The 13648-nt window shown below is 34.2% G+C and overlaps 1 protein-coding gene across 3 annotated transcripts in view; it reads right to left on the bottom strand.

Annotated features, from left to right (window-relative positions):
• The window catches only part of STAG1 (STAG1 cohesin complex component), a 368375-nt gene that overhangs the window by 161969 nt on the left and 192758 nt on the right, over nucleotides 1–13648 (bottom strand). For all 3 annotated transcript variants that reach the window (XM_076005282.1, XM_076005291.1, XM_012787757.3), the window contains one exon: nucleotides 9533–9609. In XM_076005282.1, the coding sequence (XP_075861397.1) occupies nucleotides 9533–9609 (77 nt within the window). The remainder of the gene's footprint in view (nucleotides 1–9532; nucleotides 9610–13648) is intronic.

Genomic DNA, 13648 nt, shown 5'->3' with positions numbered 1-13648 from the left:
AACAGTAAAACAGTAAAGAAAGTAAAATAGTAAAGAAAGAATTCTTTGCCACTGAAGCTCCAGAGGAAGCCCAACTCTTTTATTTAGGGAAGACTAAATAGTATGTCACATGAGAAGAGACTGTCACACTTTAATTCAAAACAATTGATACAGAATAGCCTTTTCTCAGACTTCAGGTCATATTTACTTCAATATTCAAAATAAACTCCAAATTTCATGAACAGATGATCAATACACACTAAAACCATTAAGTGGCAAGTTGTCATTATTAGGATGTTAACACATGCCAAAATTTCTTTTTCTTTGTTTTTTTTTTCTTCTTCTTCCTTCGGTCCCTCTGTTCCCTGGGCTAGAGTGCAGTGGCATCATCGGAGTTTACTGCAACCTCAAACTCCTGGGCTCAAGTTATCCTCCTGACTTAGCCTACCAAGTAGCTGGGACTACAGAGGTATGCCACCACACCTGGCAAATTTTTCTATATTTTGTAGAACCAGGTGATCTTGAACTCCTGGGCTCAAGCAATTCTCCCACCTTGGCCTCCAAAAGTGCTGGGATTACAGGTGTGAGCCACCATACCCGGCAAACACAATGCCAAAATATTTGATAATTGCAAAGATAAAATTACTTTTACAAAAAGATCCAATAGTCACCATGTTAAGTGATAAATTTCAGCATCACTAATAAGTACACAACCTCATATGTGCTACCTATGTGATAGAGTATGAAGCACACAGTACATTTCACCTATAAAATTTTCTTGCAAAAAATGTTTAATCTAATGAAGTCTTTACACCTAACTATGAATTATAAAATACAGGGGATATAGAAACAAGTTAAATAATGTAATGATAAAAATATCAGAGAAATATAAATGTGAAATATCTTACACGACAACTAACTAGGCTTGGTCTTCTCAAAAAGTTAATGTCATGCAAAAGAAAAAAAAGTAGAGAAACCCTTTTATATTTTTAAAATGTCCAAAGATACAATGATCAAATGCAGTATGTAAATCAACGTGATTTAGCTGCACAATCTTCTTTGCGGTCTCTCAAACACACTAGGGATACTTTCACTTCATGGCCTTTGCCCTTGTTGTTTTCCCTCAGATACATATATGCTTTGCTCTATCACCTCCATCAAGTCTTTGCTCAAGGTCACATTCTTACAGATGGGTTTCTGACCATCCTATTTTTTTCAAGCTAGAGATTTACTGTTATTTTGTAGTTAATAAATCATCAAATTAGTTATAACACTATCTTACAATGCATACCACTATTCACCAATATAAAATGACCCGTCCCACTAAAATCTCTTCCTCGTCCTCTGCTTTATTTTTCTGCAAAGTATTCATTGCCATCTATCATAATATAATATTTTTCCCCTTTGGATGAAACTTTCTAATTTTAATAGATTAAGGGGGTAAATGTTTTTTGTTATATAGGTGAATGCTGAAATTAGGGTTTTTAGTGTACCTCTCACCACAATAGTATAATTATAACTGATAGGTACATTTTTATCCCTCACTCTCTAACCTGCCCACTTAAGTTTCCAATGTCCACTCATACTATATTTTGCCTACATATTTTATTCATTGGCTTTTATCCCAGCTAGAAAATAAAGAACCATGAGAGCAGGGATTTTTTTCTTTGGTGTATTCACTGCTTAGAATTCAGTCCTCAATGCTTAGAATGAAACATACACTCAAACATTTCTTGATCAAATGAATGAATTACTACAAGAATGATATTGTAAAAATAGGTCTAAATAATGATAGGGATTTCTAAAATATCTCTACAGATACATTTTCTTTAATCAATCATAAATTTTGACAATTTGTATTTCCTCAGCCACAGACAGAGATGTGAATATATGAAGTCAAAGCAACAGTGAGGCTGTCCTAGCACTTTGGGAGGCTGAGGTGGGAGGATCACTTGAGGTCAGGAGTTCAAGACCAGCCTGAGCAACAAAGTGAGACTTCATCTCTTCACGGGTGGCGGGAATAGCTAGCTGGGTGTGGTGGTACACACCTGTAGTCTCAGCTACTCAGGAGGCTGAGGCAGGAGGATCACTTGAGCCCAGGAGTCAGAGGTTGCAGTAAGCACACCATTACACTCTAGCCTAGATGACAGAGCAAGACACTGTCTAAAAAAAAAAAAAAATTCCTGCCCCAAACTGTCATCAATTAGTTAAATGAGGTGCCACCAAATGTCTGCCCTCTAGTTTCATTTATGGTCTTAACAAATATTTCATAAAGAGTGGTAAATACTTATACATGGGTTTGTAAGAAAAAACACATAATTTTTTTAAAAAGGTTTATTATTTTTTAAAACAAATTTCAAGATATTAATTACTTCTCAGGGAAAGCAAAGGAATGGGAAAGTAGAGGAGCACACAAGTAATTATAATAATATCAGTAATATTTCCATTTTATGTTGGGGGTGATAAGATTCACCTATCTTACACATAAGTTACATATACTTTTTTTTTAATTTTTAAATTTCAGAATATTATGGGGGTACAAACATTATGATTACATACATTGCCTTTGCACCGCCCAAGCCAGAGCTACAAGCATGACCATGCCCCAGACATTGTGTTCCATACCCATCAGTTGTGAATTTACCCATTACCCCACCCCCACCTGCCCAGCATCTGATAAATATTACTTCCATGTGTGCTCATAAGTGTTGATCAGTTAGTGCCAATTTGATAGTGAGTATATGTGGTGCTTGTTTTTCCATTATTGTGATACTTCAAGAATGGGCTGTAGCTCCATCCAGGATAATATAAGAGGTGCTATGGTCAGGGACGGTGGCTCAAGCCTTTACTCCTAGCACTCTGGGAGACCAAGGCGGGAGGACTGCTTGAGCTCAGGAGTTCGAGATTACCCTGAGCAAGAACGAGACCCCATCTCTACTAAAAATAGAAAACTTAGCCAGGCATGGTGGGATGTGCCTGAAGACCCATCTACTCAGGAGGCTGTGGCAGGAGGATTCCTTGAGCCTAGGAGTTTGACGTTGCTGTGAGCTAGGTTGATGCCACTGCACTCTAAGCCAGGCAACAGAGCAAGACTCTGTCTCAAGGAAAAAAAAAGAGGTGCTAGTTCACCATTGTTTTTATGGCTGAATAGTACTCCATGGTATACATATACCACATTTTATCAATCCACTCATGTGTTGACGGGCAATTGGGATGTTTCCACATCTTTGCAATTATGAATTGTGCTACTACAAACATTCCAGTGCAGATGTCTTTATTACAGACTGACTTTATCTCCTTTGGGTAGATGCCTAGTAGTAGCATTGCTGGATCAAATGGTAGTTCTACTTTTAGTTCTTTGAGGTATCTCCATATTACTTTCTACAGAGGTTGTACTACTTTGCAGTCCCACCAGCAGTGTATGAGTGTTCCTATCTCTCTGCATCTACACCATCATTTGTTGTTTTGGGATTTTTGATAAAAGCCATTCTCGCTAGAGTTAAGTGATTATCTCATTGTGGTTTTGGTTTGCATTTCCCTGATGATTAGAGATGTTGTGTAATTTTTAATATGTTTTTTGGCCATTATTTTGTCTTCTTTTGAAAAGTGTCTGTTTATGTCCTTTGCCCACTTTTTAAAGGGGTTGTTTGATTTTTTTCTTGTTGATTTTCCTAAGTTCTATATAGATTTTAATTATCAGCCCTTTATGGGATGTGTACTGTGTGAGTATTTTCTCCCATTCTGTAGTTGTCTATTTACCCTAATGATAGTTTCCTTGGGAAGTCTTTTAATCTGATCAGTTCCCATTTATTGATTTTTATTGCTGCTGTGACTGCTTTGGGGGGGTCTTCTCCATAAATTCTTTGCCTAGGCCAATGTCTATAAGAGGTTGCCCAACATTTTCTTCTAGAATTCTTATAGTTTCACACCTTTGGTTTAAGTCTGTTTATCCATCATGAGTTGATTTTTATGAGAGGTGAGAGGCAGGGATCCAGTTTCAATCTTCTGCATGTGGCTAGCCAATTTTCCCAGCACCATTTATTGAATAGGAATTCTTTTCCCCAGACAAGAACAAGGAATTGAGGGCATCCAAATGGGAGCAAAAAGAGGTCAAATTTTCACTCTTTGCTGACCATATGATATTATATCTAGAAAACCCCAAAGATTCAACCAAGAGACTCCTGGAATTGGTAAATGAGTATTAACAAAGTCTCAGGATACAAAATCAATGCACACAATTCAGTAGCTTTCATATACGCCAATAACAGTCAAGCTGAGAATCAAAGATGCAACATCTTTCATAACAGTGTGAAAGAAATTTAAATATTTAGGAATATATTTAACTAAGAAGGTGAGAGACCTATATAGGGAGAACTACGAAACACTGAGAAAAGAAATTGCAAAGGATATAAACAGATGGAAAACCCTACCATGCTCATGTTTCAGCAGAATTAATACTGTTAAAATGTCTATACTACCTAACGTGATCTACGGAATTAATGCAATCCCTATCAAACAAAATATCAACATCATTTTTCGTAGATCTAGAAAAAATAATTCTACTCTTCATATGGAACCAGAGAAGACTCCATATAGCCAAAACAATCATAAGCAAAAAGCATAAATTGGGAGGCATCAACCTACCAGACTTCAAGCTATACTACAAGGCTATAGTAACCAAAACAGCATAGTACTGGCACAAGAACAGAGATATAGACCACTGGAACAGGACTGAGAACCCAGATATAAAACCAAGCTCATATTATCATCTGATCTTTGACAAAGCAGACAAAAACATATATTCTTTTTGCATGTATCAAATAACACATAATTTCAAAAAATAGGTACATTAAAAATTGTTTGAAACTATGCACACTAACATCTTTGAGGGTACCACATTCCTGAAATCACTAGAAAGAATTCCAAATTCTACAGTGCCATTCTCTAAATTATCATGTTACAGTCTGTGTTTAAGATATAAAACCACACCTGTGAATCTATGTATCACCATGATTGGAACAGCTTTACATTTTAAGGGCATTGATAACCTGGCTTCAGATTTATATTCCCAGGTCATGTCTCACTGTTGGAAGGGAAAAAAATACTTTCACTTATTTATTTGTACTTGTAAAATATTTAGGAAATAGACTTAGTTTCAAACTAAGAAAGTCTAAAATTATCACCAAGTAATTAATTCCCATATGACAATAACTCTATCTAGGTAGCTCTTTGAAAAAGAGCCTGGGGAAAAGAGAAAAGAGCCTTATCACAGGTTTTCACTATTAGGACTACAGACTAAAAAATGTTTTATTGATGGGCTGTACAACTGAAAAAAATTTTAGGGACTTTAACTTGGGACTAGAGATAATTTGAGCTTTTCTTTACCATATCTATGATATTTCTGTTACATTTTCTCAATTTGTATGCTATTTAACCATTTTTATACTTACTAAAATTTTTAATCCTTTGAATAAATAAATGCTCAAATGGAGAAACAGATGAAAGGTTCTAGCTCAGATTAAATAAATTCATAAAAGCACATATGATTAGAAATGAGAAGAGAAAAAAAGGTGCAGAATAAGTTATTGTTCTAAGAGAGGACAATACACAAAATCACATGCTTTATAATTGTGAGCAATGCAATGTAAAATTAACAGGCAAGAATTAAAGGCACTAAATTAATACATTAAATGTGTTGTGTTACAAAGGTTTCTCTACACACTAGTCACACGTAAATATATGAAAACTATGTGATCTGACCTTCAGGAATCATACCTCAGAATTTACATATATATGGAAATGTAATTCTAGAAAACTGGGGAAGAAGGCGGGGCACAGTGGCTCACATCTGTATTCCTAGCACTCTGGGAGACTGAGAAGGGAGAATTGCTCGAGCTCAGGAGTTTGAGACCAGCCTAAGGAAGAGCGAGACCCCATCTCTACAAAAAAGAGAAAAATTAGCCAGGTACTGTGGCGCATGCCTGCAGTCCTAGCTACTCAGGAGACTGGAGCTAGAGGCTCTCCTGAGTCCAGGAGTTTGCGGTTGCAGTGATCTATGACCTTACCACTGCACTCTACCCAGGGCAACAGAGTAAGACTCTATCTCAAAAATCTGGGGAAGAAATAATATGATTTTACTTTTGCTCCCAGTGGCTGGCTTTAATAAGAATCGACTATTGACTATGAATAGCCATAGACTGCTCTAAGAAATAATTTATTTTTAAATTAGGTTGCTATAATAAATACAAAGCACTTCTAACTATGGGCAGGTTTGTAGGAATTTTAAAATAAATGTTATCATCTGTTTATAATAAATAACAGGAGGCAAACTATATTTCTCAGGCAATAACATACTTTTAGACCACCTTATCCAAAATCTAAATACCTTCAATCTAACTCATTTCATCTTTATCTTACTTTGCTATAATTCAATATATTCATTTTCAACTAAATGTTAATGATTACACCTTGAGAAAGAGACACTGGGATCCAATGGTTCTTGTCATCAGATCTTTTAGAATATAACCACAAAATACAATTTAGCAAAATTAAGCTACCTCCTCCACCCTCTCAGGGGACTAAATGATCTATACGATATTTTGAAGGAAAAAAAAACTTATTAAAATATGGTATACTTTAGTAATATATAAGGATTTAAAGCCAGTTTCTTAGGTGTACACACAGTAGAAAAAGAACAATATCTCCCTTAAGTGACTGAAGATAAAATGGATAGCCTTAGAAGATAACTAATAAAAAATTTTGCTGTATATGAATACATTCTTTGCATAATCAAACTGTGTACTATCAAACAGGAAAAGAATTATAATGGTGATTTTTTAAATAATCTTCAAGTCAATCATCTCAAACAGTAGGAGAAAAAATATTTAAGAATATGAAATAAATACCTTTTGAGAAACTGTATTTGCTATGTAACTTATTATCAATTTTGGTAATAGTTTACTATTCCTTCAATATACCCTGAATATGTGATAATATTCACAGGAATTTTTTTCAGCATACCATGACCTTTATTTAACTGAATTTATCTTCCTCTATAGTTACTTAAAATCTTAATATAATTAAAAAATGATTACTTGTTATTGTGCATTTCCAAAGTGTATTCATTTCTGTTTTCTTGTCATTCTATTCTCACATACAAAGGGTTTTAACAAGTTAATTTTTGGTTTTCTTTTTCTTATTTCCCTTTGACCCGTAGTTCCCATTCTCTGGAGTACATTAGAATCACCTGATGAACGTTCAAAAATCCCTATACCTAGGTTTCATACCGTAAAAATTAAATCAGAATGTCTGGGGAATGTAGAGAGAGCCAGGCACCAGTGTATTATAAAGATCCCCAGATGATGATAATGTGTAGGAAAGTTTGCGACTTACTATTTTAAATGATTAAACTCTTAATAATCTTTCCATCAAAGGGTGGTGCCCTAAAGGTCCAAGATGCATACTACTTTTTAATCTGTGATGTGAATCACCTGTGTTACAAATCTGGCATGGTAGAGTCAGTCCAGTGGTTTACGAATAAATCTTAATCTTTCTTTGCTATATTCAATTTACCATATATAACCTCTGGCAGTAACAACAACTACTACTACAAAAGTAATTTTTGGCAACAAATAACCCCAACAAAATGTGTCAGAATCCAGAAGTTTTTGAATTTTATAAGTTAATACTGTACATATACCCTATACTCCATGACATCCCAATAGAATCTAGGGCAGCCCCCTATAAACAAGAACATTAATATTTCACCAGCAACACATGCATATGTTCATACTGAGTGCGAAAAATTACAACAGTAAATAACCTCTTGTTAGCTGAGGCTAGGTTTTGCCACCAATTAAATTGAAAAAATCCTTTGAAATTTCAGAGCTGTTTGGATTATAGAATCAAAGACGAGGGACTGTAGAGATATATATGCATGGGTCACTTGTAAGCTATTGCCACCCTCCCATGGAATGTGACTAAAATAATGTGAAAGCCACTGGCAGAAAGGTTCTGTAAAGAACATGTAAAATGTTCTGGTGTATACAGCTAGAGTGAAAGTGAACACCTGATGAGACAGACATAGATCATGCTATATATGTTTGAGTATGTGTTTCACCATGTGTTTGTATTACTTTTTTCAACTGAAAATTAATAGTAATAATGATAATAAAAAGCCCAAGCCCCAGCCAAGAGCAGACCTAGAAAAAACATCTAATGTTTTAACACTGGAAGTCAAGAAAAAGGAATATCTGGCCGGGCGCAGTAGCTCACGCCTGTAATCCTAGCACTCTGGGAGGCCGAGGTGGGTGGATTGCTCGAGATCAGGAGTTCGAAACCAGCCTGAGCAAGAGTGAGACCCCGTCTCTACTATAAATAGAAAGAAATTAATTGGCCAACTAATATATATAGAAAAAATTAGCCAGGCATGGTGGCACATGCCTGTAGTCCCAGCTACTTGGGAGGCTGAGGCAGCAGGATCGCTGGAGCCCAGGAGTGTGAGGTTGCTGTGAGCTAGGCTGACGCCATGGCACTCACTCTAGCCTGGGCAACAAAGCCAGATTCTGTCTCAAAAAAAAAAAAAAAAAAAAGAAAAGAAAAAGGAATATCTAACCAAAAAAGGTAAATCTTATTTAAATTAAAAGGGAGAATGTTAAAACTGGAATTAGTAGTGGCCTACAGCATGACATGAATTCATTTTACCATAAATAAAACTCTGAAAATGTTTTAGCATTTACAATCAGTGTGAAACTACTCTAGAGAATATTTCTGTGAAAATAGGAAAGGTGATAGATTTGAGAAGACAAGCAAAAAAAAAAAAAAAAAAAGAAAAGAAAAGAAAGAAAAAAAAGAAAACATGTATTGTAAATAGAAATTAGAATACTCTCAAAGCAGATTGTCCCAGATCCCAGGCATAAGTTTCTCTTTCTCTCTCTCTCTCTCTCTCTCTCTCTCTCTCTCACACACACACACACACACACACACACACAGGGGGAGGGGGGAAGTCCTTGTAAAAAAATTTGGGGAAATTCTGGGTTATATAAAGTTAAGCAGGTTTTCTTCATTAGGATTTCTAAGAGCCTTAAATAAGATAATGTGCTTTGATAATCTCTAAGACACATATAATATGCAACACAGCACTGAATACTAGATTTCTTTGACCTTCTTAGATTTCTTTGACCTCCAAACCCTTTTTCCTTTAAAGAATTTAATGCAACTACCATTCCACAGAACAGAAAACTGGAGGAGATGCATTTATAAATTAGGAAATTTGAGAAGGTCTTCAAGAAATGTCAAGAATCAGCTTCTACCTCATACTACTAATTTTCTTATCCTTATCAGTAATTTGTCATTATTCAATGATACCTCCACACAAGATAACAAAATCCCTGAAGATCATTAATAAGGGAATTAGCAGCATGGATTATCATATAAATAAAAAATAGATCTTTTCTTACACTAACACCAAATCAAAACAAAACTGAAAATAATAAACATTTTCACCAGGTAAAAGTACAAGTAGGCAATTTGTATAAATATTGAAATGCCATACCTCATCAAATTCTTCAGTCATTTTTCTGATGATTTCTGCATTCTGCATATTTCGAAACATCTCTATTCTCACAGTACCTGTGGAACAACAGATTTTACAGTTACTCTTTTTTTATCTCATGCTTAACATTACATCTGACCATTGTTTTAAAAGTTATCTAAACTTTTTGAGTTTTCTCTTTCCTTCTCATTGTATCATCTATTATAAAGAAACCTCTTGTTTAGGTATTTCAAAGTTCTTTAGACATTTAGAACATTTTGTTCTTTAGACAAAACCTGAATAGCCTGTAAATTAAATAAATATAAGGAAAAATACTCAGAGAAATGTCAGGGAAGAAGACAAAGACATAAAACATTGAATTTATATTATAATGAGGGACCTAAAGACTGATTAAATATACACTGGTGTTATCTAGACATAGAGCTGATTGCCATAGTCTTAAAAGTCTTACATTAATATTTTTCTTAATCTTAAAAATCTTTAAAATCATAGATAAAAATCTCCAAGGATAAAGAATTTATTTCTCATATGGCTCTTTCTGATATTCCTTATCATCAGAATTTTTTATAAATTAAAACAAAATGTCCCTTAATATAATAACACATTCCAGTTAAATCTGTTTTCTCTAAACATGAAAAATCGCTTAGTAACTTTTACATCATTATCAACAGTCAAAAGGTTAACCCTTTGTCATCTTATTCTTCATACTTAAGTTATTTTTGTCTCAAATATGGTCACATAAATTTTATCACTTATACCAGTGATTTTAAAAACATTTGCATTAAAAATCAATATAAACTGAAATAAAATTCAAAAATCAACCTTGGCCACATAAAATCCTGGACTAATAATTAAATAAGGTCCAGTTTCACCTGTAAAAATGCAAAATATTCAAGTTAAAAATCACTAGATTAAGACTCAATAAATCAGTGGAAAAATAATTACTGTATAACCTACAACAGGCTCCTTGCTAGTGATTACCAGCTCCAATTCGTGTCACATTTAGGAATATAAGAGAGGAAGGTTTCTGATATATATTGTACTCATAGGAAAGAGCATGGACAGTAGAACAGCTACTGAAAGTCATGAAAGTGTAGTATTCATTCAAAGTCACAATGAAAACTAAACTGGTATATCTAGTATATTAAACTTAATTCAACTTAATTTTTTTTTTTTTTTTTTTTTTTTTTGAGACAGAGTCTCGCTTTGTTGCCCAGGCTAGAGTGAGTGCCATGGCATCAGCCTAGCTCACAGCAACCTCAAACTCCTGGGCTCAAGCGATCCCTCCTGCCTCAGCCTCCCCAAGTAGCTGGGACTACAGGCATGCGCCACCATGCCCGGCTAATTTTTTCTATATATATGTTAGTTGGCCAATTAATTTCTTTGTATTTATAATAGAGACGGGGTCTCGCTCTTGCTCAGGCTGGTTTCGAACTCCTGACCTCGAGCAATCCGCCCGCCTCAGCCTCCCAGAGAGCTAGGATTACAGGCGTGAGCCACCGCGCCCGGCTTAATTCAACTTAATATTTACTGATCTTTTTAATAGAAAAAATGATACCTGCCCTTTTAATCAAAACTATGTTCAAGCACAATTTAGTTACTTGATACATAGTGCTGTCCTTCATTTTCAGGACCATGAATTCATTAAGTATCAACAACAGGTATTCCCTATATCCAACTGTAGAGATGAGAAATTTCAGGTTGGGAGAGACAGAGGAAAAGAAAAAATATTTTTAAAGAATTCCTCCCAAACATGTAATTTCTTAAATAAAATGGGAAGATTTTATATTTTTAATGTCAAAAGCAGTATTGAAGATAGGTTGTTTATGCGCTACAATACAGCTTTTATTTGGGGAGCATTTTAAAAAATTAAATAAATAAGAAATCTGTATTTAATTGCTAATTTTAAATTATCTCCAGTAAAAGTTAACTTTCTGATAAATATTCCTAAAATCACCTAAACTAAACAAAACTGTTTAACTGTAGAAACCAATGGTATTTAACCATTTCTGGGTCATGAACTATTTTATCAATTTGAAAGAGATTCCCATAGATTAAAAGCATATAATTTCAAAGATTGGTTCACAGCACCTTTGATAAGTAAAATTACATTCATAAGTATTAAATAAGCAAAAGTAAAATTAGATTTTAAATTATTAAACAAGAGAAGAACTTGTTTCTGTTCATTACACACATATAAATTCTATTGACTATAATGCTACAAGAGCCAATATGGTTAAAAATCAGTCTTTTTAATGGCTTAAAATTGGAATTATGTGTTAAAGTGTTAGAGATCCAGAACATCTGCTGTGTTTCGTCTGAAAGTAAGAGTTCTGTCTATATCATAAGATAATGATAATAAGATCTATCCTCAATATAAATCAATATCATCTCGTTCTTCTGTAATATCAGTTTTCTGTCTATTCTATTTAAAGCATTTATTCATTATGTTGATTCCTAAGCACTACATTTTCACACTGTATTTCGACGACAGCTTATTTTGATTTCACTTCCTTTCACTCATTTACCTGAGTAGACATAGGTAATTTCCAAAGTTTTGTCCAATGTATGCTTCTTTGTCCCATTTTTACATTTTCTAACCTGGAAATATTATCCTGTGGCCTCCATCTAGCTATCCCACAAAATAAAAGTGTGGCAGAGACCACCACTTATTAATCTTTGCATTCCTCCAATTGCTTGAAACATGCCTAACATCTTCATTTCTTTTCTTTTCCTATTAAGCTTTCTTTGACAAAGGAACAAAATCAGAAGGAAAAAATCTTGCTGTAACTCAAGATCAGTACTTAAGATAAAGAGCTAATGCTAATCTCAGTTCGCTTTTGCATTTTTGGTTCTTAAAGATGCATATTTCTAACAAAGTTTATACTAAGATTATGGATAATAAAGGCAAATTAAAGATAGGAAATAATCCAGATTCACAGGAAAACAAATATCTGAAAATAAAGAATGGAAAAAAAGAACACCTACTCTCTGAAGCAGTGACAAGTTATTATTTTATCTGTGAGAATCCTGAAAGAATAACCTACCAACAATATAATTTATATTAAAACATAAAAGGATGTTTGATCAGGCCCTCCTGACAGGATAGTACTTCTAATGAAGATAAAGGAAGAATCTTGAAATTGCCATTTCTAATGATGAATAATTCCCTAATTAGAAGTAACATCAGAAAAGCTACCATCAAGTTCTTGGTAATTTAAATTACGTTAAATTGCTAGTGAAAGCAAAATTCAGTACAACCTGTATAGTATGCAATTTGACAAACATCTACCAAAATTATTTATATACTCTTTGATCTTGAGATTGTACTTGTGGCAAACATTCATAAACACATGTGCAAAACATTAAATATACGAGGTTATCTCCTGAAACACTGTTTCTAACAGCATAAAGGAAAGAAAATTCATATTCATAAATAAAGATCTGATGAAATAAAAGAGGTGATAACAATGATAGTGGTGGCAGCTAATATCTGGGTGCTTGTTATCTGCCAGACAGTTGATGTTAACACATTTAACACTTTGCACATGGATGTCAAGTGTGACTCGACACAGTTAGCAAAAATTGTAGAGATTAAAATTACTCTTTGAATGTATCAATAATTTGAAATATAAAAAAATCCAAATAAATAAGTTTGTATGAAAAGAAACTCCAGTTTTTTATTCTACTGCCGCGCTTTGTAAAATCTGGGGTATTTAAAAAATTAAATCCCGAGTAGAATAAACGAATCGAGAAAAAAGCAAGCGAGTGCAAAGGGTTAATCCTCACTACAATCCTATGAAGGATATAGTATTATTGCTCTCATTTCCAGATGAGAAAACACACATCTAGAGGTTTACCAAACTTGCAAAAGAAGTTTCCCTGTAGCAGATTCATGGTTTACATGCAAGCAGAATGGCTACTATTAACTACTACTCTTTATTGACTGTTGAAAGCAGTAGAATCCATGGAGCTGTCAAACAATAGAGCCTTCTGTGACTGATCCAGAAAGATCTGTAGGATACATACATACACAAAAAGGAAGAGATATCAATATGTGATTGAACATGCATAAAAATATTTCTGGAAAGATACACAAGCATTTAGTAAATATGG

This window comes from Microcebus murinus, chromosome 1 (assembly GCF_040939455.1).
Source record: "Microcebus murinus isolate Inina chromosome 1, M.murinus_Inina_mat1.0, whole genome shotgun sequence".
NCBI classification, from domain to species: Eukaryota; Metazoa; Chordata; class Mammalia; order Primates; family Cheirogaleidae; genus Microcebus; species Microcebus murinus.
This window is presented reverse-complemented; position numbering and strand designations above follow the sequence as displayed.